This window comes from Akebia trifoliata, chromosome 12 (genome assembly GCF_017979445.1).
Source record: "Akebia trifoliata isolate Shusen 1 chromosome 12, ASM1797944v1, whole genome shotgun sequence".
NCBI lineage: Eukaryota > Viridiplantae > Streptophyta > Magnoliopsida > Ranunculales > Lardizabalaceae > Akebia > Akebia trifoliata.
Window position 1 is genome coordinate 30,359,967 of NC_141386.1, and position 27,968 is coordinate 30,387,934.

At 35.1% G+C, this 27,968-nt stretch overlaps 2 protein-coding genes across 9 annotated transcripts; both read left to right on the forward strand.

The window, feature by feature from the left end:
- The first annotated feature begins 3,238 nt into the window (after nt 1-3,238).
- Nucleotides 3,239-17,994, forward strand: RIN2 (RPM1 interacting protein 2). Of its 6 annotated transcripts, none has more exons than XR_015170431.1 (14): nt 3,239-3,495; nt 4,153-4,541; nt 5,814-5,891; nt 10,353-10,439; nt 10,549-10,670; nt 12,979-13,075; nt 13,572-13,677; nt 14,353-14,510; nt 14,625-14,762; nt 14,846-14,913; nt 16,466-16,696; nt 16,785-17,172; nt 17,600-17,744; nt 17,895-17,994. XR_015170431.1 is itself a non-coding variant. In XM_086417641.1 (13 exons), exons 2-13 carry the CDS (start codon nt 4,302-4,304, stop codon nt 17,654-17,656), a joined length of 1,770 nt encoding a protein of 589 aa, XP_086273767.1. In that variant the 5' UTR covers nt 3,239-3,495; nt 4,142-4,301; the 3' UTR covers nt 17,657-17,994. The 6 variants fall into 6 exon arrangements, 4 of the variants coding, with proteins under 4 accessions (XP_086273767.1, XP_086273766.1, XP_086273768.1 ...); XR_015170432.1 differs by having other exon boundaries at nt 17,913-17,994; XM_086417641.1 differs by having other exon boundaries at nt 4,142-4,541; nt 17,600-17,994.
- Nucleotides 17,995-25,714: 7,720 nt separating this feature from the next.
- On the forward strand, nt 25,715-27,931 carry RGF6 (root meristem growth factor). 3 transcript variants are annotated; one of them, XM_086419063.1, is made up of 4 exons: nt 25,715-26,092; nt 26,510-26,765; nt 27,162-27,232; nt 27,550-27,931. In XM_086419063.1, exons 1-4 carry the CDS (start codon nt 25,871-25,873, stop codon nt 27,694-27,696), a joined length of 696 nt encoding a protein of 231 aa, XP_086275189.1. In that variant the 5' UTR covers nt 25,715-25,870; the 3' UTR covers nt 27,697-27,931. The 3 variants fall into 3 exon arrangements, with proteins under 3 accessions (XP_086275189.1, XP_086275191.1, XP_086275190.1); XM_086419065.1 differs by having other exon boundaries at nt 25,716-26,092; nt 26,510-26,705; nt 27,177-27,232; XM_086419064.1 differs by having other exon boundaries at nt 25,718-26,092; nt 27,177-27,232.
- Nucleotides 27,932-27,968: the final 37 nt, after the last annotated feature.

The window sequence follows — 27,968 nt, forward strand, 5'->3', positions numbered from 1 at the left end:
GTTTAAAAGTTTCGAATTTGGCTAATTTTGTGTGAGGATGAAAAATCAGCAAAATCTGAAACTTCTAACCCTATGTGATTTACAAATTTACAATAAAAATTGACGGTTCATAATTCTTCAACTTTGTAAACATTTTTTGATGGGGTTAGAATTTTCAGATTTGACTGATTTTTTGTGAGGATTATCTCTATAGTGAGGAGACCATCATCACAAAAAATCAGGCCAATCCGAAACTTTTAAGTCATATAGGACAAATTTTGTCAACTAGCATTGTCGTCCTAAGATTGTCAGTCGAATACTAAGCTAATTATAATTGACGTAAATAGAGTTGAATGAATATTGTAATCCGTAAAAATTCTAACAATTGAGAGATCCCAACACCTACTACACTATCTGTGGCTCATTGTTTTGATACCAAAAGCAATGGAATGTTACATTATACATGAGCAAAGTTAGGATTTTGCCCACATAAAGGCAATTAAGAGTGGAGAAAAATAAGAGTAAGGTGTCTGATTTTTTTATCCACCACTATCATCCACCGCAATAGCTCATAAGTCCTCATAAACTATGAAAATTCTTGTGAAGGCAAGTACTTCCATTGTAAATCCGCCCTTGATTATATATGTTAAACACCTTGCCAAACTATGTTATGGTGCCACATGATGAACATTTACTTGTCTCGTAAAATGTAGGTCTAGGAATGGACTCATCATTAGGGAGGGTTGCAACCTAGGCGGGTTGGAAGGTAAACCCAGTTCAACCCAAATAACATAACCCTCAACTCAAGCTAAACTCAACCTGAAGCTCAAATCGAGCTTGATCTTCTAAAATCGGGTTAGCCTCAGTTAGATAATTTTTGAAGGTTAAGTCGAGTTGGGCTCATTGAATAATCCTAATTTCATTTTGATTAGCAAAAAAATCATATTTTAAAATAAAATATACAATATCAAAAATAAAATTACTAGTAAATAAAATCAGCATAGAACCTTCAAACCCATCATTGAGAGAATATTTAGAGAAATCATACTAAATCAAAGTTCACATTAATATTAATTAATTATCTACAAGTCATAACAATAAGATGGAATAAAAAACTACTAAATTAAAAATATATAATTAATATAAAGATATTTATATATTAGTACATAGCATCAGGTTAAGGTTGAATTGGGTTGCTCACATTCTCAATCCGAACTCAACTTGAATTGAAATCGGGTTGAGATATTCTAACCTAGGCTTAACTCATCTTCTACATAACTCAGCCTAGGCTCGCCTATTAATCGGGTTGAGTTCAGGCCAAGGTTACAACCCTACTCATCATTGCCAGCCTCCAAGCTTGATGTTGTCCCTATCAAGATCACCTTAAACCAACCTTTGACCATACTAGGGAATATATTAGAAATGCTTGAGGTGATGAACTAGCACCGCTTCTTAACACAGGGTGCTAAGCTTTTGTAGTCACGTTTAAGAGGAAATTACAAAACATGGGGATGATTATATTGGGTATTTATATTGTTTTATGCATATAAAATTAAATTTATAAACAATTAGTTGCGGAACTCATCTCTAGATAATTAAAAAAAAAATAAAGATCTAATTAACTTACATCAAATCAAGATCGTGGTCATGCCGATCAAGCACGTAAAAAATGATCATGATAAAAATGCAATATCTCAGGTTCAAACCTTCTTAAGTTCCTTATAAAAATTTTATATAATTGCCGGAGCTGGTCGATTCAGGAAAAACCTATTATGGCCGGGGCAGGTAAGTTCCTTATAAAATTTTTATATAATTGCTAGAGCGGGTCGATTCGGGAAAAACCTATTATGGGCGGGGCAAAAGAATATGACCCGGGTCAGACGGTTTCGGGGTGAGCAAATCTAATCGGGCCGGAGGTGGGTCTAGCTAAACTCAGCCCAAACCCGCTCCGTTGCCATCCCTACCCATTATTTTGTAAAGATTACCATCAAGATTAGTCAAATAAAGACACTGAGGGGGGAGGGGGGTATTTCTAGGAAACTTCCCATAATTATATGGTTGGGATTTGTGGATTCATATAAAAATATGCAATTAATGGTTGAGTTCCTATATAATATAACATATTTTCGTGATGTATATATTATATCTCTTGGTCAACAGATTTCGCATTTTAATGGTTGGGATGGAGGTGTTTTTTATTAAATTATATTTAATGCAGGGATCCTAACTTTTTATGAAGGGTAAATTATACTTTTACCCTCCGTAGTTTGACATAATTTCATGTTGACCCTCTAACATTTTGATAATTATACTTACCTCCCCTTTTACTGATGGTGTTAAAATTTAGATATTATTTGACTATTTTACCCTCTCATTTTATTTTTATTTTATTTAAAACAAAAAATTTAATTTCAAAACAGTAGTTTGAAATGCACCTGTCTAACCATTCACAATTTCACTCTTGGGCATGAACCCATTATTTCACAGGTACATTTTGTTTATCAAAAAGTAAACATTTTAAAAAAGACAAAATTGTCATTATAAAAATAAAAATCATTTTTAAATTATTTGTGTCGACGGAATGTAGATGGAAGCGGGTAAGTGAGCCCTTTGGATAAATTTAAGGGATGTAAGTGCACTTGTTAAAATTTTAGGAGGTCGAGTGAAAATGTAATTTACCTTATTATTAAGGGTAGCGTTAAAGACACTTCAACTATTATCAAGGACACCTCGCATCCTAATCAAATTGTTTTGTTCTATGTGGATTAAAAGTTTCGGAATGAATTGATTTGTGGTGAGAATGATCTCTATGATGAAGAATGATATCCTAGCAAAAAAATCAAACCCATTTCAAAACTTCTAATCCCATCAAAATAAGTCAAAGAATTGTAAATCGTTTATTTATTTATTATTTTTAAACCAATTTTGATGAATTTACAAGTTTTAAAATTAATTGATTTTTGATGAAGATGTCTCCTCACGGTAAAGATCACCAAAAATTAATTTATTCTGAAATTTTTAATTCATATAAAATGAAAAAAGAATTGTGCTAGAGTAACATTAAAATATACATTGATTCTGACATTCTGATGTGGTGGTGCACATATAACCATATATGTTTTAATGTTGCTTCAGCATAAAAAAAAAAAAAAAAAAAAAATTTGGTTATGATGTTGGGGTGCCCTTGGTAATAATTAGGGTGCCTTTAACACTACCACATTATTTATCTCAGTTATATATATAAAAAAATATTAATATATAAAATTCAAGAGAGGGGGGTTGAAGGAGAAAGATGGAAAAAGGGTTGAACTGAGGATGCGAAACGAGGGTCGCAAGGCAGAGACAATTGCATTAAAGAGATGCTGATTTACCGTTTTTATTAATTTGGGTCTTTGGGAATTGGGATTCCCTTTTTCTTTTTTTCTTTCCCGCAAAATCTCTCTCCTGTTCTTCTGCAACTGAAAGCCAGCATCAAACCTACGGACGCCATTAAAGCTTCATCTTAGGTCGAAATCGGTACGTGAGCTTCTCTGATTTTTTTGTTTTTTTTTGGTCATTTTTTCATTTAAGTTTAATTCTTGCCTTATGGTTTTTATCTGAGCTTGTTGATTGATTTATGTAGAAATTATGCAGCTTTTTGTTGATCCATGAATTGATCTCTGGATTCTGGATTCTAGGGTTTCCTATATTCAATTTCTTCACCTAATCGTTCCTTTTTTCGTTTTGTCGTTGTTTATTTGGTAATTGAATCATAAATATTGTTTTTCTTTGCGATTACACATTAGAGCATCGAATCGAAGCTCATCTTTTCATGATTTAGGGAGATTCTCTATTGTCATTGTTTATCGATAAAATTTCAGTATTATTTTTCCCAAATTAAGTTGATTTCTCACTTTTTTTAATTGAATTTGGGGACATTTTATCGTTTTTTTTTACTTCATGTTGGATTCTTAGGTTTTAAGAGCTCTTCCTAAGGTTTATAGCTTCACCTACCTTAATCCATGTTCTTTTGGGTCTTCTTCTTGCTCTTTTAGAATCTTCGAGTTGAATATTTCTTATGCAGGGGATGTAATTGGGTAATAACCCCAATCAAATTTGTAATTTATGCCATTTAAAACAAATAAGTTAGTTTTGATTCCACTAACAATGTCTAAATTATAAGTTCTCATGCAGGTTTGCTGATTTCATCCATGTGTTGTCATGCCCTCCAACTGCCTTTGATGTCAATCTTGGATAGCATTTTGTGCCAAACAGCTATGCTAATTTAATTGTGATGAAACTTTGGGAGAGCAGTTTTGGTGAAAAGGTTGTATCTATTAAAAATGGGTGTGAATTACTTAACTGTCTCAGCACTTTGTACGGTGTTAGGCTTCACAGGGCTCCAATGGTGGACGGTTTCTTCAATGGAGAAACTCAAGTCAGATGGCTTGATCAATGAGAATGTTCTTCATTTGGGGAATGCTAGCCATGCACTAGAGCTACTCTTGGGTTCTTTCACTTCAATTGCGCTTCTGGCAAATTTTGTACTCAACGTATTTATTCTAGTCATTTTGTGTCTAAAGGTAATTTGCTTTTATAAGAGACTCAAGTAAAAATGTAAAGATCAAGACAAATCTGTTGATTGTTTAGTTGTATGTAAATTAGCATATTTGTAGAGTTAAATAAATCTGTTGATCAATTTATTTTTTCTCAAACAAATTAAGTGGGTCAACATTCTAGTTTATAGAAATCCTTTGGTTTTCTTATCTCTCTAGGTTTGCAATGGTAGCTTGTTTCACGATGTTTCACCTTTTTAATCCATTTTGTTCTACAAATTTTTTAATCCCATCATTTTAATGTGGGATCTTTTTTTTTCTTCTCTTTTTTGTAATCCACATTGAACTACGAAATGGTTCCTCTAGCAGTCACCAACTCACAATGGACTATTGATTGAGTCAACAAGGGGGCTGTGATGGGCATTTGGTAACTAAATAATCAATACCTCTCTTTTTGCGCATGTGAAGGGTGGGGGTAAGTAAGCTATTGTGCTAGGCGGACCTCTACCTGGCTTTAGACGATGAAAAATAAGAATTGCAATCTGTAATATCTACATCTGGCATCTCTAATGAACTAATTTTCTTTCTCTTTCTTTAGTTATATCATATTTTGTTGTATTTCCTTCTTCTCACCTAGTGATCTTCTCCATCATTATCGTCTTCTGTTGTATTATTATTATTTTTTTCTTGTTTCAATAAGATTGCTATTTACTGATCAAATTATAAAAAAGAAAGAAAGAATAAATAGTCATTAATTTAAAATGCCTTCCAATGATACGAAATACAACTGGAAATTTGTGATTGCTAGATTAAATGTAAACAAAGAGAATGCTTTGAACTCAAGAAGATGTTAAGCTTCTAATTTGGTCAGTTTGAGTTTTTAAATTTCGATCAGATTGATCTTTGAGACAGATATTTATTAATTTATTGTTTATGGATAACCATATTGTTGATTGGAGTTTCTAAAATAGTTAGGTCACTTGTCTACTGCATCCCAACTTTCTTTTGGTGCTGTTCCCTCTATTTGTTTCATTCTAAGATTTTAAATTTCTCATACTTCTTGAATGTAGGTCATTTAACCTCCCTAGGATATTGATTAGCTTCATATAAAAGATTAGAATTACCAAGCGTTGACAGATGAATCATATGGTAATAATAACTCTTGAAAGTAGTTATATTTAAACCATCTTGTGTATTTTTTATTATATATTTTTTTAATTTTTTTGGCTAAAGAGACAACTGTACAACTTATCTTGAACACCTTTGATGAATAATTTTTTTCCTGTTGTATAAATGCAGGCTATATTTTTTGCGCAATTACATCCATCTGAGACACGAAAAGTGGTGGAACGTCTTATAAACTATGTTGTTTACAAGGTGATTATTGTTTTTAAATGATTAGTTGCTTGGAGGTCTTTTTTCATTATATAGCATAGTGTGTTTTATTGCACGAAAGGATGTATATCGATGGCTATGTATACACATATATTTCAATAGTCCTATTTTGATAATTCACAAGCTACCATTATCAAATAGCTCATGGATTCCCAAGAATAGGCTCTTCAGTCCATGATGTTTGAATCATGAATAGAAATGCATTTTCGGTTGCTTATGTTTACACTATTCAAACACTTCAGGTTACAGAGTTATAAGTTATTCAAGGTGTATGCAGATGTAAAAAAGTACTCAGAGATGGGATAACAGACAGTTAGTACTCTTTTGAAGTTTTCTGCAACTGCTCTCATCAAATCTCTGTGATGAGGTGGTGGCAGGGGGGGGGGGGTTAAAGATGGTTAAAGTGGTGCTTTTGTTGCAAGGCTCATTAAGCGCTTAATCAAGCGAGTGGTGAGTAAAGGTATACCTGTCTTTGGCCCAGGCTAGGGTCAGCCTGAGTTCACCCAAAGCGTGGTCCTGGGTCTTTTTTTCACAAACCTGAGTTCAGCCCAGGCGTAGGCCTGGTTAATTTTTGGCTTGTCATATGCTGTGACCAAGCCAAGCCCAGCCGCTAATGTAATGGCTGGTCCAAGGGTAGGTTATATAACTTCTATATGACATAAGTTTTGTACTTATAAACTTAGACCTTAGTCTAAGTTTATTGGTTTAGTAGTTTATTTGTCTAAAGGGTTTTGAGTTCCATTCACAATAGGTGTCCTTTAGTAAAAACTTTAAAGATATAAGTAAACTTTGGCCTTTATTGGTTGGGTGAAACCTATGGGTCTTGAGTTCACATTCTCTGATTGAGAGCTTTATGTATGGGCTTAGCTACTATTTAACTTGTAGATTCCGTATTATTTACAATTTACAAAGGCTTGTTGGTAGGGGCAGCCCAACTTGGCTGACAATGGGCTATGCTCGTTTTCTTATTGAGCTGGCCTTGGGCTTCAGCCATTTGCAGCCCTATTATGCTTGGATGGAGAAGCCTGAACTCAGTGGTCCAGTTGGTTGTTGCAAACTTGTGATAAAGATAGGTTCTTCCTAGTTGATTGAAATTCGCCTATGCATGTTGGCATATGGCACATTTGAGGATTTAAATTGTTGATTATTAGAAGAATGCCTTTGCAATGATATAAGACCTATAGAAATGAGAGATAAGAGACAAAAGATGTTTTGAAGATGGGTAATTCAAATGGTGTCAACTAGCTTAGTTGGTAAAGTCTATGGGTGATGATTACATAAACCTAGGTTCAGTCCTGTCATCACTAAGTTACTGATCTCATTAAAAACAAGCTTACTGATAGAAAAAAGATGGGTAATTTGATTCTTTCATTGGAAGATGGTACATAGGTATACAATAAAGGCTTGGGTTACGAAGAAGGTTTGTTGCAGAACATTTATCATATTGAAGGGTAGACAATATAAAAGGTGTTGGGGGGAAGTGTTTACTGGTACGAGGGTTGAGGGGATTTCCTTTCCATTGAAAGAGAATAGTTGGGATTGGAAAAGTGGATTTTCTGATTGCTGAAAAAAGAATTTTATTAAGTAGGCAGTTCACTTAAGAGACAAATAGAATGGTGGGCATTACATAAGAGGATGTTGGGAGCAATTGTCTAACAATATTGGTGTGGGAGTATTTCGGATCCATTGAAAAAGTAGGTGTTCTAGTTTATGTAGATAATTTTTTTAAGTAGGTGGTTCACTTAAGTGAAAGATTGAAGTTCACTTTAAAAGTAAGGAAATGAAAGCAAAAGGTTACTTCATGCTTTGGAGGATAAATGGTGATAGGGAATCCAAGAAGATACCAAAGATAGGAGGTGCAAAAGCTTGATTTGGATTTGAATGATGAAGGAGGTGGTAACTGGAAGATAGGTGTTAGGAAAGGCTGTAAAGAGTTTGGTGATTGTATGGTAGTTTCCAATGAAGTTATATGTTGTGGAATGTCATTGGGTTGGGGAGCTCCAATCATAGGATGTTGGCGAAGATGATGATCAGAGGTTACAAGATAAATGCTACGTTGCTTCGTGGATTGAAACTCTGTTTAGTTAAGTGTGAGGATGTACTGGAGTTATGGACTTGTCAGCATGATTTTTCGGTGTTTGGTTTTGCAATGGATGATTATTATTTGGATTTAAAAAAATTTGGGATTAACATTTTTTTTTTCTTTTTTTTGATAAATATTTTATTAGAAAGCATGAGAATAACCTATTACAGCCTAGGAGGTTGACAATTGCGATGAATTACAACAACAACTAAAAAAGAAATAGAAAAGAAAAAAAGAAACAAAAAACTATTCTCCCCCTGTAAAAATCAGCTCTCATTAACAACACAACAAAGCCTTATCCCAAAGATTTGGGATCGGCTAAACAAATCTTTTTTTCCTTCATACTTACACCTATCAAAAAAGGGTGTAAAAATCAATATCCCCCTAAATGTAAATTCTTTGATTGAAAGAGCAATATCGTAGGTGCATGCTTCATCCTCATTGAGCATTCTCTCTTGTTTCTTTTCTTCCAAATTCTCCATAGAATATTGAAAGGCATGATGTACTAAAGTGCCAACTTAGCTAAGTTGGTAAGACATGTGGAGTGTTGTTCCCATGTCCTAGGTTCAAATCCCCTTGAACACCTTCATCTATTTGGGGAAAAAAATGAAAAATAGGAAGAAGAATAAGCACGAAGTACCATAAAATGTGCCAACTCGAAGAGAGAGCTGAATTGTGCTAACCACGAAACATCTCTCAGCCATTGAACCTGGCACACTCCGATACGTACTTCCTAAACTGAAGAAAGAAGTAACACTAGCTTCCTTGAACCAGGTTACAATGAAGCAAGAGATGATTCACTAGTTCACCATTAGCTTTATACATGAAAATAAATTGAGATCATCAAATTCTTAGTGATCAAACTGTCGACATTTAAAATTTGGAGGCCGTCCAAACAGAAAGGAAATTATAGAAGGTACTTTCGATCCCCACACAATGGAGGTCAGGAAATAAAAAATGAGAACACCACAGGGTGCAACTAAAGGATCTTACTGCAAATAATCAACTTTTACTCTAGATCCAACATCTAGTTCTTCATCCAAGGAGGATATTAGGGAACTTTCAAGACAAGATAGCAAGTCCATCTACTAGTCATAGAGATGCATCCTAAAATGAAAATTCCAAGACAATTCCTGAATGAACTATCGAATAAAATGCTCTTTCATAGAAGATACAGGAAAAATAATGGGCAAATCCTCTTTCAGGGCTAAATTTCCACAATGCTCTTCTTCCCAAAACCTGATTATGTACCCCTTGCCAACCTTGAAACACTTGCACAGCTTTAGAGAATTAAATGTTCCCCCTCAAAATGCCTCTCTAGAGGTTACAACCATATGGAAGTCTCGAGGTACTACTATCCCAATATAGCTTACAACAACCATATTTGAAGGTGATAACCCTATCGAGAGACTAGAATTCATCCTTCAGGAGTTTCTCTTGATTGTTACTTAAAGGTCATGATTTTTATTTTATTTTATTTTAAAGAATAGGATAAAGGAGATTGTCGCTAAAGAATCTTTAGATAGTAGTAAAGCTTAGGGTCAGAATTTCTTTCTGCAGGAGTGTTGGGATACCGTCAAAATAAGATATATTGCTAGCACCAATAAAAAAAGATATGTTGCTAGTGTTTCTAATTTCATGAGTGGGCTAGGGGGGTTAAAGTTGCTCGTGGCTTTAATTCCATAAAAGAAGGAGAAAAGGAATTGAGGGCTTGTAAGATTCTTGAAAAGGTTTTAGCTAGAAATTAAGAGGTCCTAGATCTTGAGCCTATATATTGTAAAGAATAGGTTTGGTGTTTTGTGGATAAAGCGGGTTAGGGGCATACTTTTCTTCAGCTTCCTTTTTATTGTGGTCAATTTACTCTCAAAGGTTTTATTAGAATCCAACAAGTTGTTTCCAAGGTGCTTCTTTATCTCCCATACTCTTCATAGTTGTCTTGTGGTGATTGGGAACTTAATCACAAGGGTTAAGGATGGATTACTTCTGGGATTTAATGTGGGAGAAAGAAGGAGAGGGGGGAGGGGGGACATGGTATTCCATCTTCGCTTTCTTGATTACACAATAATATCCTTGGATGTCTCTATAAAACAAGCAAACAATCTCTATGGCATTATTTGTTGTTTTGTTTTGAAATTTGGTATTCCATCCTCGCTTTCTTGATAACATGGCATTCCATCTTCACTTTCTTGATAGCACAATAATCTCCTTGGATGTCTTTATAAAACAAGCAAACAATCTCTATGGCATTATTTGTTGTTTTGTTTTGAAACATCTCAACATTATTTCAAAATACCTTATGCTTGGTTCCTTAAGTATCAATTGTTTATAATGGTTGCTACATCGCTGTGCATGTTGAGCAGGGAGCATTTCTTCCGCTGATAATCCCACCCACAATTTATCAAGCAGCTGTGTGGTCAACTTGGTTGACAGTTCTTTGCACCTTAAAGGTATTCACTATACATAAATATGTTTCACTGCACACTATTTGTGGTTCCAAGTAAATATAGCTAAATGGTTCCTTTTCCATCAGTAACATGTCATGCACTTGATCCACAGATGTTTCAAGCATTGGCTAGAGACCGGCTTGAACGATTGAATGCGTCCCCCTCTGCAACTCCATGGACGTATTTTCGTGTTTTTTCGGTCTTATTGTTAGTTCTATCCGTTGATTTCTTCGGGTATCACTTCATGACCTACTCTTTCATATACTACATTACAATTTGTATCTTTTTGTTGTTGTTGTTGTCAGCTTTTTGTATTCAACAAATCTGTTTTTTTCTAGTGAATTGTGATATCTTGGTGGCAGTAGTTTGAATTCGTCATGTATATTGTCTTAGAATAATAATTACTTTTTTCAGCCAAGTTTTATGTTTTAGATTGTAGAATTGGCTTTTCTCTATACAATGGAAAAATAAAAATTGTGGAGATAAATGGAGTTTACTGGAAGAATGAAGAGGAAAAATGTTGAATAGAAAGAATACAGAAAAAAAAACAAAAAGAACTTTGAACATCATGCCGCCCTCCTTATATATCATTTTAGGTGTCAAACAGTTAGGCTAGTAAATTAAAAAATGTCTTCTGAACTCAAAAGATATACTAACTAATATTTGTTTGTGAGTCCTCTGGCACGAATTCAAAGCAATCTTGGAGGGTATTCGATTAGCTAAGTCATTGGACCCGCAGCTGCTCATAGTGGAAGCCAACTCAGTACTAGCTATTCAAATCCTTAATAAGGAATTTCATTGCCCATGGAGAGTCAAGCCCTTAGCTAACCAAATCTGGGCCCTATGCTCTACATATGGTAACATTCACTTCAAATTCACATTTAGAGAAGCAAATAAGCTTGCGGATAAACTTGCTTCATTGTTAACTACTCGAGTCACTAGAATCATTTTCGCTTTTGATCTTCCGTCTGAGATGAATTCCATTGTAAGAGAGGATGCCTCTGGGACCCTCTATGTGAGATTGTAACTCTTTTTCTCTTTTTTATATATTCTGGTCAGGGGGTCTGCCTCAACCCCCGATTACTCTCCAAAAAAAAGGAAAAAAACTAATATTTGTTTGTGTACATCAACCCCCGTCAAGTCTTCATATAGACAAACAGGGCTTTCAATGGGCCGGTTACATTAATCCTTGAGACCAATACTTTAAATTATGCCTGAAGTGGACCTCTTGTTAGAGGATTCATTTCAAATGGCATCTTTAAGGGTTGAAACTGACTTGTCAGTTGTTTCTTTTTTGCTAACAACATATTCCTCATTTAGGAAAGCGTTTTAGATATGGATACATTAGTCTTAGTGAGCTGGATTATTTGGGTCTTAGATAGAGTTGAGTCAGGTGATCTGGAGTCTGGACAATCAAGGCCTCCCAAGTCATAGTGAGTCAAAAGCAAGACAAAGATTGAGTTAGGCTCCACTCAAGGGTAAGTTAGGATGAAGATCTAGTGAGAGCCAACTCAGACATTGTCAAGCTGATCCTTGATTCAAACTGTTACTTTGATTTTATTTATGGCGATATGAAGTTGACTCAGGCAAGTCAACTGTCTTACCTGTGAAGTAAAACTATTGATGAATAACATCTGGCTGATAACGAATAAAAAGAGAATTGTTAGGAAGAAGACCATTTAGTATGCACAACCTAACTTACAAAACTAATTGCATTGGCAATGTCAAGCCTTATTGGAAAGAGAGACCTTTCAAAATATCACTCTCTTGAGCTAACTATTATTTCATTTGTATAGTTTAAAGTTTCATACCATTTTAGAATGTTTCGTAGACATTCCGGTTTCGGCGTAGCCAGAATGAAACACTAACCCGAAACAATGATGTTTCAAATTGTCTTGGAATGTTTCGGTCGAGAAACATTAACTCAAGACAAGATTTTAAACCTTGGTCATAGGAATGTCTATATACGTATATCCAAACTTTCTGCTGTCTTTAAATAATTGAACAAGCTTTCTCTAAGAGAAATAACACAGCCTTTTCAATATTCAAATGGTCCTGAAAGTTGTGGTTGGATTCTCTGGAAAAGTTCATTAATGTGTATTTTTAGGGTATTAAGGGGGGAAAGGAGTTAAAGTATTTTTCTTGTCGCCCAAGGACCAAATGGAACTGGCTGATCCGCCTGTTGTATTTTCTTTTCTTCTTTTAATAAAATTATACTTCTAAAAAAAATGGAACTGGCTGATCAGTTGTTGAATCGGTTGAATATATCAGCGATGGTTGTAATGTTCTGCATTGTTGTGAAGAATTACTGATATCATTTCATTTGCATGGGGACTTTTAGGCTTTAGTATGTATGTACTGGAATATGATCATGGCAGTTCAAATCTCATTTTCATTTGCTGATTTTTTTTGGTTTGTTTTCCTTTTAAACTGTATTTTACATACAAAAACCTTCTAAAGTCAGCCACTCATTTGTATTAGTTTATTGGATTTCGATATAACTTTGAACTGTCTCTTATTTGTTGTGTTTGGCTAACTACAGGATAAGGCTCTGTATGATAATATACAGATCTTTGGGTTCAACTATCTGTTTGCTGTTATTCTTTGAGCCTCTCAGTATTGCTTTTGAGACACTGCAGGTAATTCTTACAGTCATCATCATCAAAGTCTTCTAAATTTTTTGGATTTGAATGAATGAATCCTGAACCTCTGATTCATTTCTTTCTAAAGCCATGTCTTCTGTCAAGTCAAGTGTGTTCATATCCACTCTCACTACCTCAATCCACGCTCTTTTACTTTTTGAGTGTACAAATTCAGTTCCTGCATTCATTTCTTTCTAAAGTCATGTCTTCTATCAATTCAAGTGTGATATTCACTCTTTCTATCTCAAGCAACATGCTTTTGGTCTCCCTCTTTTACTTTTAGAAGCTTCAACTTGCACAGTCCTTACTGCAGCTTTTATGGGTCTTCATTGCACATGACCAAGCCATCTCAATCTACTTTTCTTTAGTTCATAACCTTTTTGGGGTTAGGTAATTCTTACAAGCATAGAAATTATAGCTGGAGACCTTCCACTTCTTATTGAGAATTATAGAACTCTGATAAAGTTCTTTGGTATACAAAATTACTTTGTAGGCCATTATGGTCCACGGATTTCAGCTCCTTGATATGTGTCACCGTCAGTCGGTGGAAAGCAACACGGATTGCCAAAGATCTCAATCTTTGGATAGATCAGCAGCAGGTATTTCTGAAAAATCCACTATGTTCTTCATGTGATGTACTCAAAATATGTACTGAAGTGGGTACTTCAGGGGCTTTTATTACTCAATAGTTTCACTTCATTATTTACATTGTTAGCCTGTTTGTTAGTTGTTTTCACTCAATACTTCAATGGTCTGGTAGAAATCCTCTGTTAAACTTTTGTACCAAGCAGAAATAGTATAAACTTTTGAAAATTTTAGAGCTGTGTAAATTTGATCGTATTATTTAAATGATTTTTAGGTGGGTTGATTATTTAGTGTGTTAAATCAAGTATCATTTACGTGCAAAGATACATTTCTAGGAAAAAGGACAAAAGGCATGTACTGGCCCAAGGTCACCAAGAAGAAAAAAATGAAAAAAGAAAAAGAAAAAGAAAAAGAAGCTTATTATAAGGACAGTTAGCTGGCTTTGAATGGAACGCCATTCAATGTTGAACTTGCCCTTTTGACCGATCAAAAAAATATTGTTGAACCTACCCTGAAAAAAGTTTAGGAGCTTCATCATTTGTATTTGATATATTTTGCGTTACTTCTATAGCTTGTTTTACTTTAAATGGTTATAGTTGTTTGATTTTAGTTGAACCGTGATGCTTCTCAAATTGTTTGTATTGCTTCATCTTTCTTTCGAGTTTTCTAATTGGGAAGTGTTACCGCAGGTTCTTTATGGGAATGGAAAGACGTTCTTATTCGGAATGTTGGCTTTTTCCTAGACATAATGACCTTGTTAATGGCACTCGGTCATCACTTGCACATTTGGTGGCTTCATGGCATGGCTTTCCATCTTGTGGATGCAGTCATTTTCCTTAATATACGTGTAAATACTTTCATTCCATTTGTACTGCAATGCTTTAATATCCTTCAAGTGAATCATGACGGCAGACTCTGTTGTTACTCTTTCTTCTAATTGGTTCACATACACAATGAACAGGCTTTGATAACTGCCATTATAAAGCGTATCAAAGGATTCATAAAGTTGAAAAAAGCTCTAAATACCCTTCATGGGGCACTTCCGGACGCGACATCTGAAGAATTGCAAGCATACGATGATGAATGTGCCATTTGTAGGGTAGGCTTCATTGAATCCATTTCCTTTTTCTTATGCCTAATTTTCCATGGCTCTTTCAGAGGTGATGAATTGTGAAATCACAGGAACCAATGGCCAAGGCTAAAAGGCTATCTTGCAATCACCTTTTCCATCTTGCTTGCTTGAGGTCTTGGTATGATCTATACGCCATTATGTACTTTGGATTCTTATTACTTGCTTTTATTGTGCATTTTACTGAAGCTAATGCAGAAGGTGTTAATTTGTGTGCTGTATTTAATTTACTTTGTTCTTCCCTTAGATAGAGGAAGGGAGGGAAGGACAAACATGATCAGGTGCCATGTGGAAGAGCACAAAATCTAAGAACCATATAAAAATAAGAAAAAAAGAACATTTTTTCACTGTTGATCAATGCATTTTAAATTTGGGAATTCAATGGCTGTCCATTTTGGAATCCTTTGGTCAAGCAAAAAAACAGATTCTTTTTCCTAATTTTTTTTAACCCTAGTCTAAACCATGAACCCTAGAGGGATGAGGTGTCATTAGGGCCAATGTGGCAGACTGGCAGTCCACGTGGCCTAAATGAGGACCTCGATCCATGTAACTTTTTTTTGCCATCTATTGACAAAAAGCAAGGGCTTTATGGTCATGAAATAGCATTTTTGTAAATATCAAAAGCCTTGAAAATCATTTACAAGAGTGGCATTGAAGCCTTTCCTTTTTTTTTTTTTTTGATTAGTATAAAGATTTTATAAACAAAAGAAAGAAAGTACAAAGGAGGCCAAGAGAACCTCCAAGAAAGAAAGCAAAAACAACAAAGACGAAAACAAGAGCTTGCTAGTTACATAAGTTATCCCATCTAAAAACAAAGTCCTCAAACAAAAATCTGGAGAAGTCCTTGCTTAACTTCGCCCAAAAAAACAGCAACCCTAAAATCTCCATATACACCGTATGTGAATTGTTCTCTTTGCTTTAGAACACCCTATTGTTTCTCTCTTTCCAAAGACCCCAAAGGATAGCCCAAAGGTGCCTTTTTCTGTGAGAAAAGACGTTAAAAGCCCAGCTTTCTAACGTCAAAAAGAAGTTTTTCAGGAAAACCTAACACATATGAAACAAAGACATGAAAGACGACCAAATACCTTGGGAAAAAGAGCAGTGAAGAAGGGTATGATCCACAAACTCTCCATCGCTCTTGCAAAGAGGACAAAAATTAGGAGTAATCCACCCACGGGAAATCAACTTATCCAAAGTAAGAATCCCCCCTAAAAAAGCAAGTCAAACAAAGAAGGAAATTTCAAACCTTTACTTATTGCCACTAAAAGACAAGAAGAAGTATTTAAGGATCTTTATGGAAAAAGCAAGTATAGGGGGTCGCTAACATCAGAAGCTTGTACCATCCTGCTTATCCCATACATATTTGTACATGCATGGGGTCGGGGCCATCTATCAGTTCTCCCGGACCAAAAAATGATCTGATCTTATTATCCAAATCCCCAATCTAAGTTTCCGTTTTCTTATAAAAGAGCGTCCAAATGTAGTGCCACCATTCGAGAACCACATATTTCGGGTCCCAATAACAGATGGCCTTTATTCCTTTGCCAGCCTGATGCGATTTTTCCTCATTTTTTCTTTATATTTTCACTATTACTACTCCCTGCTGTTTCTGTTGGCTGTTGCATTATTTCCACCTTTTTTTTTTTACAGTAATGTTAACTAAAATTTTCCAGGTTGGATCAATGTCTAACTGAGATGTATTCATGCCCTACCTGTCGTAGACCACTTTTTATGGGTAGACCTGAAGAAAATACTTACTCCCATACTGGAGAAGTTTTGAATGATGAGCAACTTGCACGTCAAATAAGTTCTGGATTGGATCAACAAAACACACCTGGGCATGGCCTGCCTATAGGGGCGTTCCCTGACCAAACACAGATCCCTTCAGAAAGCATTCCGTGGAGGTTCAATTTCTTTCCTTTCCCCCCCCTATATCTTGCAGTTTCATGTCTTGTGGTTTGTGTTTCACAAATGGTTCTTCATTTGGCTCAGTAGAGGAATGGGTCTGGATTCAAGTTGGACGCATCCTTGGCCAAGCCAGGGTCTTGATGGTGCTGGACCGTCTACAGCAATTAGATCAGTTGGGTTGAGCAGAGTCCAGTTGATGATGAGACATCTTGCATCTGTGAGTGAAACCTATGCCCAAACTGCCCTTGAAGATGCTGCTTGGAGCCTTTGGCCTATGTCACACCCTCATACTGCTTCGGGTTCTTCCATTCCTCCGGCAGCAGCTACTGCATTAAGATACACTGGAAACACAGGCGGTTTACGTTTCAGGAATGTCTCGCCTCCTGTGAATGATAACATATCGAGTATACTTGCCATGGCAGATACTGTGCGGGAGGTCTTGCCCCACGTTCCAGATGAATTAATTTTTCAGGTATTGTTTACATTTTTTTTACGATGATGATGATGATGAATGATAGCATATCAGGTGGTCAGGCCTATGAGTCCGGACACCCATGTTATGGAAAAAAAAGATGACATATTAGGTCACCTGACTTGGTCAGGTTTGGACAAGTTTTTTGGGATTTGAGATATTGCTGGGATGGTGGTGTCAATATGGACTTTTGTGTACACGTTCTCCTCACATAAATTCATCATCATGACCATAGCCTTATCCGAAAAATTTGGAGTCGGCCGAACAAATCCTCTTCCACCACTCAATTTTCCGAAGCCATATAGAAATCGCACAACTCATCTGGATAGGAATCATTTTTGTAGATGATTTGAGTGGTTATTGTTGCTTTTGATGTACTTGTATATTAACCGAATAACTTCATTTTGAGACATGTCTCATCTTGCAGGACCTACAGCGAACAAACTCTGTCGCTGTTACTGTGAATAATCTTCTTCAAATGTGACTACCCATTGTATTTCCTTGCGTGTACCAATTCCCTTGGTCAAAGAGTTCGAGGAAGCTACAAGCCTGTATATTCCAAGTGTATTAAGGTAGGTGATTTGGTACACACTACTAATAGGCTCTTCTGCAACAGAAACAGTTATATCGTTTTTTTTTTTACTTTTCTAATTACTCTTTTTGTTTGAATTTCTCGTTACCTTTTTCACTTCACTCATACATCTTATCATCTGTATATAAAGGTTGTGTTATCATACCAGGAGTTACTTGTGGAGAAACCCATATCTGTATCTGAAAACTTTGCAAGCCATGGTTCTGTTCCAAATAAACTTGTTATATTTACATGTGGACAGGGTGAGTTCATCTATCTCACTCTGTTTTAGTTGCAAATTGTGTATTGTGGTATGTCCCTATTGTACCTAGAACAGCTAATCCATTTCAAATATGATTGACAGAGGGGTGATTTATGCTGGTAAGAGCTTATGTTGTGTAGTATTTCTTTCTTTGCATCTGTCCCAAAACAATACCGGAACCATTAGTGTTGTTTTAGCTTGGTAGCCTAAACTCAAGTTCCCCTCCCAAAAGACCAATCGGGCTGCAAGTTTGGTTTTGATCTTGTGCCGCCCAGCTTGAAATTCACATAGTTGGATCATTTGATCCCCAACCCCTCATCTTCAACTCTTTATCCTAGTCCACTCGTAACCTGTTCATTGACTTGTTTCTCATAGAATTAGTGATTTGGCGAAAAATAAAATATCTGATGATTTTGTTGCTTTTGGGCCTTTTTGGATTCCATGGACCTACTCGTTACCTAGCGTTGGTGTGGCACCAAGCGAATCCCCAGAGTCTAGCTCAAGTCAGTCACACTGAGAATTCTCACACTTTTGTGTAACATAGAAGTTTGAATTTAGTTACTCTTCGAGCTTCTAAGTTGCACACAAGGTGTGAGAATTCTCTTCAGTGTGTACCTAATTGAGTTGAGGCGACTCCTAGGACACGTGAAGGCTGACTTGAGCTAGATAGTGGGTATTAGCTTGAGTGCCACATGGGTGCTAGATAACGAGGGGCTAGGTCAATGACAATAAGTTCAGTTTCTCATAGATGATTAATTTTAGGTTGTAAAAGATGTGGTTTTTGTGAGATATAGTGAGGGGTGACTTCAGATTTAAAGTTAGTATGATGCTGTGAAGTGACCTCAAGATTGGGGGTCTCACATCGCACAACCTGACGATGTGAAGTGACCTCAAGATTGGGAGTCTCACATCCACAACCTGACGATGTGAAAGTGTATGGGAACCCAAGATATGTCAGGGTGTGCGATGTGAGGTCCAAGTTTGAGGTCACTCCAGCACGACTTTAAAAGTAAATGTGAAAACAACTCTTTCAAAGGCTTATATACCCTCTACTGTTACTAAGTTGTCATCATGTAACTAATTGATGGTAGCACAACTCAAAACAGATGAAGTGAAAAGGAGAGAGAGAAGCAAATAGTAAGATGTGATTCCAAAATGTGAGAATAGATAAAAACTTGGTTGAATGGGACAAAATTACGGAAAGAAAAAGAGTTAGCAGGAGGAGGGGACGGGGTGATAGCGTTAATTGAGCCTAAACCCATAAAATTTAGAATCCCACTAGCCTTACTAAGTTAGTAACGATTTCACCCTTACTAATGCTTCTTTGGCTCACCTTGTAACATCAAAAATCAAGATCCAATGCTTCAGGGTTGAAGAGGAAAAAATTCTATGAAAAAAAAAAAAATGTTATTTTTCACCTTGAATTTTAATTTTAAATTTTGGAGTTATATGGAAATTTGGTAGTTCAAAACCTTGGATCAAGCCCCTCAAAAGTTTTTGTTTTGGAGATGAGTTTTTGATGAAATTTAGAGGGCTGTGGCGTTAGATTTCTAATGTGGTAATCCATTTGAGCGAAACGATCTTGAAATCTTTACTAAGTAAGTAAACCTATCTCTTGTCTCAGGCTATTTACAGACACTCTTTATTATAGAGTCAAATGAAAAATTAGGGTCCAACAGACTCTCTACTACCTCTAGTTAAAATAACGAACTAAAAACCGAGACCAAGACTGATCACATGTAGCAAGGGTGCCTTGTCTCTTTATTAATAAAATTACGGATCGACTAGTTGCACACCACCCACTACTAATTGTATTCCATCACTTCAAAATTTTCACTTTCATGCTCATATAAATTATAAGAATTTGTTCAATAATTTTTGTATGAAAATACTTGGTCGTATAACAAGCATGCTTACAATTTACACAAGCAAAGAAAACGAAATCACTAATACCAATAATGAATTACAATTCGTAAAGTTAAACTAGAGGTTATAAAAAATAAGGTTGGTATGCAACCAACTACTATTGGTGTGCAACTAGTTAGTCCCTAAAAATATAATATAAAGTCATAAAAATACTTTGCTTACTAAGTAAGATTTCAAATCTTACAAATGATCGTTGGGTCCACATGGATTATCACATTGACAATTGAACACAACATCCTTCTAAACTTTATGAAAAAACTCATATTCACAAAAGAAAAAAAAAATTAAATTAAATTAACTTGATCTAAGGTATTGAAAATGGATGGATACGAAACTTCCAAAACTTAAAATTAAAATTCAACGGTGAATATATATATATATATATATATATATATATATATATATATATAGATTTTTTCAAAGTTCTTAGAATTTCATTTTCTAGAAGTTTGTGGCAACAGATGGTGTTTTTGGCTTCCAAAATTTGAGGTCATAATTCTTATTAAGATTTGAGTCAATTTTCAACAAATGAAAGATTTGTTGAGTCTATTGGAATGCTGAATAAATTTTACGTTGGGTTTGAATTGAGAGAAATGAAGAGAAGAGAAGAGAAAATAAACAAGCTTCTTTCAATTTCTCTTATTTGGATTGTTAAGTCGGGAGAGAAGAGAAAAGAATTGGAGAGAGAAAGAAAATAAATGTGAGTTTTCTTTCTCTCCAAAAGTGGAGAGAAATGGAAAGAAATCCTTTAAAATATTTTATAATTTCAATTCTGCCCCCCTAAGTCTCTTTTAAGATATTTTAAATTTTCAAAGTTGTCCTGTCACTCCAAACATGGTGGAGAGAAATGAGTTTCTCTTATCTTCTCTTCTCTTCTCTCCACTTCTCTCAATCCAAATATAGCCTTAGGCTAGTTGAAATAACATATTTTGACAAATGCGTTCTTTATTTTAAAGAGCATTGCTGGAGATGTTCTTATATTAATATCACCAATTTTACAAAAAAATACAATTAAATTATCCTTAAAAGTGTGATATTGAGGTAACCCATCTCGAGTTGGTTGAAAAAAAAAATAAAAAAAAAAAAAATAAATAAAGTTATCTCTCTGATTTTCAAATTGTTTATGCATTCCTTTGACTTACAACATCCACGAGAGACTTTAAAAATGACAAAAACATCATAACCTTCAACCTCTAATCAAAATCCTTGATTTTATGTACAAAGTAGAAACTCAATATTCAACCTTTATGGTATTAAAAAAAAAAAAAATTTACCCTCAACCTAGACCTTAAGATGATCTCCTCCTACCTTCAAATCTCGAGAATAAGATGAGGTCTACCCCCTAGATTTTCCTTACGTAAAGACCATCCTATCCAACCTTTAGTCATCAAAATACGTTTTAGGCGTGGATGATTATCATAAGAGATTCCCAACATATCATGAGCAAGGGAAAAATGAAAGGAGACCTGTTCAAATCGTTACCAATGTTCATTCAATTGACAGTCTACTGTGCAAATACCCAAACTACCTTTATAGCATTTAAAATACCAAAATACCATTGTTTTAATTGAAAAAATAAAAAAAATCTAATTTGAACTGTTGGATTGAAATGTTTTACACCATTGAATTAAAATAAAAACCCTAACTTCATCTTCTTGAAGAAGAAGAAGATGAAGTTAGGATTTCACCATTATTTCACATATTCATGCTAGGGTCATCGTTCTTGACAATGTTAGGATTTGATTCCTTAGATCCATTACTTTGAAGTCTTACCATTAATGTCGTTGAATCCTATTTCAATTTTGGGTTAGATTTTTGTTAATCAAATTAAAGATCTCATATTTCATGCACTTAATGAGTGGATGTTTGGACTCACATGTGAGTTCTTTAAATAATTTTGACCACAAGACTTAAGTTTCTGTAAAAAAAAATCAAGCAAAAATCTTGTTTATGTTTTTTACTACGTGAGGGGTAGAACTAATATTAATATTTACATGAGGAGGCATTACTAATTTCAATTTCTTCATTGTTTCATATTTGTCTCTCGATTTTATTTGTTTTACTATTTTTCATGTGGAGATTTTAAGCATTAGGTCAAAGAATGTCTTTGGGATGAAATGAAAACGATTAGATTGAGATGAACTCGATGAAATTAGATTAAAAAAAATGAAAACTATGAGATTTAACTTCAAAAAATTAATATTTAGATTTAAATAGAAGAAAACTTGGTTTGAGACCGATCTCATGTTTTTTGGGTTTAGAACAATTAGATCAAACAAAGTTGGATTGTTTTAATCGAATGATATTTTTGTAATTTCAACACAAGGATGATTGGTAGGGGTGGCCCTAATTTCGCTTATTTCCCAGTGGGGTGTTAGTAAATTACCCTAAAATAAAATACTAGAAGTTGAAGACAATGGGTGTTTTAGGCATTTTAGGTCAAAGAGATATTTCATCAAGTTAACTGGCAACTCTTGCTAAATTAACAGTAGATGCGCAGTGCACACCATATGCTCCGTAGAGACAACGGCGCCGAGCCGAGCGAGACCTGCTTGACTTTTACAAGACAAGCGAGTCCAATCCATTTGTCAACCCTGAGTCCAAATCCCGAGTCTCCTCGGGACCGAGTTTTGTCGCTCCAAAGCAACGTAAAACCAAGAAACAAAAAACACAAACAAACAAACCACAAATTGATGGACCACATAACTGTATCAAATTTGGCGGCCCATTTCCACGTGGCATTACATCTTAGGTCTATAGCACATGGGTCTTATGCCACGTGGCATGCATCCCGCTACTTGCGTTATAAGTCTCTCCTTCATGTCCCTTAATAGAGGTGCAAAGGGAGATTCACCATGCACCTTTGCCTCCCCAAAGTATCTTTATGTGTCCCCACTCCCCACAAGCTTGTGGGCCTCACTTATTTTCTTCAAATAAACTAGTGGGGTCCACCCTGTTTTTTATTTTAAAAATTGTGGGCCCTTTCACTCTATTCCTTAAATATCTACCTTCCTTGTGCTACACATGCACGATAAATATGGGAACAGTGAACCTGAATCATTCTCCAATTTAAATAAAAATGGTTTAATGGTACAAGGACCACCAAAAATTTGTGAAAATTTAAAAGAATTAGCTGGAAGGGACTCATACCTAACACATTTTAGCCGATATCAACTTAGAATACAATATAATAAATCAACGCCGAGGTCCTAACTTTAATCGTTGATTATCCATATGCATTTATCCCGACTTACTTGATATATGTGTTTTGTAAGGTATTGTATGTATTTGAGGGGGGTTTGGGCGAGATATGATGTTCAAAGAGGCCAATTGCCTCACTCTTACTAGTCAGGCCTACAAGTCTGAACGTCTGAACATCCTCATCATAAATATTTAAAAAAAAAAAAAAAAACATAGAATGCAATATAATAGGTTATCTTTCTTTCATTTTTCATATTAATTACATTTAATTAGTACGAATTATGCCTTATAGCAAGTGAGGGGATTATAGCGTGACTCTTCTTTTCTATATCCAACTCTTTAATCAAGGCGTGCATCTTCATTTTTTTTTTCGATCACAAAAGATTTGGCTATGGAAAGAGTGGAATGGAGCAACATGATTCATCTAATCTTTAATCTTTGTGATTCTGTCTGTCTGTGACGTCCGCTATTGTACCATCTTGCTCATTCTTAAAGCCTATCAAAGCCAATCGTCCACTAGATTAGGTTTGTTGTGATTTTTCTCAAAAGCATATGAATAAGAATTGTACAACTTAAATAGAAAAACTTTCATTGAAGAAATTTTAGATAATAAAAAAAAAAACAAAGATTGAGAGACATGATGATGTGGTAGGGATGCTTGTATGAGGAAGATAAGATTTTTATTTTTATTAGAAAAAAGTGAAATACTAATAAAGGAAAAAAAGAAAAATTTAGGTTTGGCAATGGGAGTGGCATCATCGCCAAAGGACATCATGCTCTGTAGAGTTTAAGCACGAATACCATGCTAAATAATGATTTTATTAATGAAGCTTGAATGATTATTACATTCACTTTAATAGGGTATTTATAGAGATTACATCACACTAATATATAGAAAGTAAGCTAATATAAAGATCTTAAATTCCTAATTAACCTAAATCTTTTCTACTATTTAAATATGTGAATCACTAATATTTTCTAATATAAAAGATATTAATTTATTTATACTAGATATATGCTTCTCCATCATAGCTTTACATCTAGGATGAGATGCCCTAACAATGATATGATGTATCTCTTGTATCTTTGTACGATACATCTTATTTTCTAACACTTCTTATATTTTGTCTTTCCTAATCTTACTTAAGATCTCAATCTTTATTACATGGGAGATTTAATCTATTATAAATCTTTATCCACATAACTATTAGTCTATAATTTTTCAAGATCAAGAATCATGTATATATCTTAAGAAATCTATTTATGCTTCTAAAGATTAAAGATTAGGTACTTATCTTGTGTCATAAGTTAAATAGATAAACTAATATGTTATCTGATATGCGTAAATCCCAATCGTTCTCTAGTTTCCAGACTCACCTTCCTTTCCCTTCCCTCTTTATATTGATTCAACCTAAGGCTTTAGTGATTGATGGAGATTACTACGATTCAAAATCCTATCTTTCTTATTTGTTACTCGCTTTTTGTATGTGCCTATTATAGGGTGTCAATCCATTTAAATAGATGAGAATAAAAGGCCTAGAGATCCTCTTTTAAGAGAATTCTTATCCATCAAAACTTCCGTCTAAGTCTTATTTCTATTTCTAATATATTGGGATATATTCTTAATTATTGACAACTCTGTAATAATATAATCCTTGTGCAAGTCAAAAACCTAAAAACGTGTAGGTGAATGAACTACACGATTATTGGGTTCTAACGTTACATCCACTCTATGAACTATTTCTTGATTGCTCAAACATTAATGTCCACGATGATCGGTTGCTCTTATTGCCCCTTTATAAATTTTCCATATCCATCACTTAAAATTTCAGAAACTTTTATCAATTTAATACATACATCTAATACTTATTTTATGGGTCACATTCTCAAAACATGTTGACTCCCACTAACTCAATAATTTCTATTCCTCTCTCTCTCTTGACATGCATATCGATATTCTAGAGTTCTTTGATCAGAGTAATCATACATCAAGCTAGGGTGGCAATGGGTCCAGACATGTCGAGACAAGGGTGTTTTGAAATTTTACCCAACCCATTTAATAAACATGTTGGGTCGAAACATGTTGAGGTTAACACATAAGCTGTGAACACAACACGATTGCTATCAAACACAATACAATTACAATCCAAACATGAACATAAACACAATTACTATTAAATGAATAATATACGAGTAAGGTTGTACACGGATTAATTTGAGTCATTGGACAATTTTTCAAGGGCATAGAAGACATTTCCATCCATCCAAGAAAGTTTCTGGTTTTTACCAGTCTACCCAATAATATATAATCTATACCATATAGTATAGTTTACAACAGTAAGTCGTTCAAGAAAATAATGTGGTAGGCAATAGCAACAAACACGGAGCCACAAAGCCATGCAATAGCAAAAAATCTAAAACAGACAAGGACTGAGAAAGAGTTCCTCGCTAGAAACAAATGGGTGGTCAGCCTCACACTTTTTTCTTTTTTTTCTCTTGTCTGTATCTTTCTCTCTCTTTAGACTCTCTTGAGTTCTATCTCTATATATATTCACACTGACTCTGTACATTGTTCTTCTCTTTATGTTTTATTGGGTCCCAGTTTTGATTGAAAAGTAAGAGTGGGAGGAGACAAGGGTGGCTACCCATATCTACATTTTCCCTCTCAAGTCTCTTAACCCACACATCTACATGTTCTCTTGAAGAAACTCTTCCATCTCTTACAAAACCTGCATTTAATGCTCTTTATTCCTCCAACCATTACAAATACTACTGCCCCTCAACCTACTACACACACTCAAACTTTTCTCTCTAGCTCTCTATCTCCTATAATGTCAATCATGTCTTCTCGTCTTCTCCTCCTCCTTGTATGTGTTTCTATGCATACATGCAATGGCCGTCGTCTAGGCGGCCGTGGCAACCATAAGGCTTCTAATATACAAGTTCATTTTTCTGGCAAGGTTGGTGCAAAATGTTAAATTATTTTATAGTATTTTTTAGAGATTCTGATTTTGATTGTCAGAACAAGATTATATATAGAAACCGAGTTCTAGAATCTCATTTGGCTATACTATTTCCAGAAACTCATTTCAGAATCTAGAATAATAGTCGTTTTCCTCAACCCTATTTACACAATTGTGATCTGAAATATTATATACCTAAGTGCAAAAACATTACTTTTACACAAAAATACAAGAAACAGAACTCCAAAAATGAAAAAAAAAAAAAAAAAGAAGGGGCTGGTAACCTTTTTCATTTTAGTTGATTTTTGTTTCTGATTATGGGGGAATAGCTATTCTAATCTGAACCAAGCTAAAATAGATTCTAGAATCATATTATGGTCAAGTAAGTAACATCACTTTTGACCTCTGATGCAGGATGTAGAGAAGGCTGTACTTGATAAGACTTTAGTTCCATCAAAGGTGAAGTCTTCCCTTTCAAAGGAAAGAAGACAAGGAGCAACAAACATGGAAAACGTGATCGATAAAAGTTTGGTTGGTGCAAGCACTCAAAAGCCAAAGGATTCTGATGCTCTACTAAACGAAGTTAAAGAAACGAAGAGTGTGATTCAAGGTGTTGTTCGAATCAAGTCCCTTGTTTCAATTCCTTGGCATGTACCTCACAAGAAACAAGGTGAACATCCCGGGTTCAACTTCGACTATTCTCTACCTAAGACACACCCACCCTCTCACAATTGAACCACCCTTCTTCTCTTCCCCTTTTTTCCCCTTCTCGAGGGTCTATCTTCTCACATCTAACATCTACAATCTCAATTAAAACACAAGAATGAAGAACTAGTAGAGCCTTAAGACTTACAATTTATACTACCAACACAGCTACAACTACCTTCCACATAACTTTATAATATGGGTTGTGCACTCTATTTGTTTCAATGCCTTCGGGCTGGTTGTTTATTGTACATCAGATAATGGTTTTAACTAAATATCAGATAATGTTCTTCTTCTTCTTCTTCTTCTTCAAATAAATATGGGTATGAATATTAATATATTTGTTTAATATTATTGATAGTGATGGAACTTGCAGGAAGAGAGATTATAATGTATTCTGATGTGGGTTTGCCATGGACAACTAAAATTGAGGTAAATTACACCATACTTTTCTGTTGAAGATTGGTGTGGAGTAAAGTAGTTAGGGAGTCAAGTGTGTAGGGAGTCGTGGTGACCAAGACATATGGCCCATCTCCTCCACCATGTCCAAATAGTAAGGTAGAAAGAGCAAATGGTCTGCCCATGCATGCATGTATGTGCATGTCATTTGCATGCTTTCACCTCGACAATTGTACAAAATAGAATTTGAAAAATAAATGGTATAATTATAGATGTTGATGCACGGAGATGCATGTAGGCTGTGCAAGGGACGGATGGCGGTGTAACGGTTATCATTTGGTCTTGTGTAGGGATCGGAGAGGCGAGCGCGATCACTGATAGGATCTGGGCCTCATGTTACCGACGTAAGTATAGATTCTAAGGAAATTGGTGTTGTCAAGGATGTAGTAGTCATGGATTATGAGCAACCCCACAGGAAACCACCCATCCACAACTAATCACCTTAGATTATCAGTATTTATTTATTTTTGCCCAATTTTTTTTTTTTAATTCAAAGATCAGTTCTAGCTTGTGAGAACATGGTGACTTGATGAATGATGGTCCCATATATTGTTTGTGCCTTATTTTTTCCTTATTTTATTAATAAGATTGTGAATAAAATACCCCAAGCCATGAATGTGTGGGCATTTGTTGTCTGATATATATTTGTGGTTGGTTTCATCTTTAAATGAGGAAGGCAGTTATCAGTTAGTTTCAACACTACAGTTGG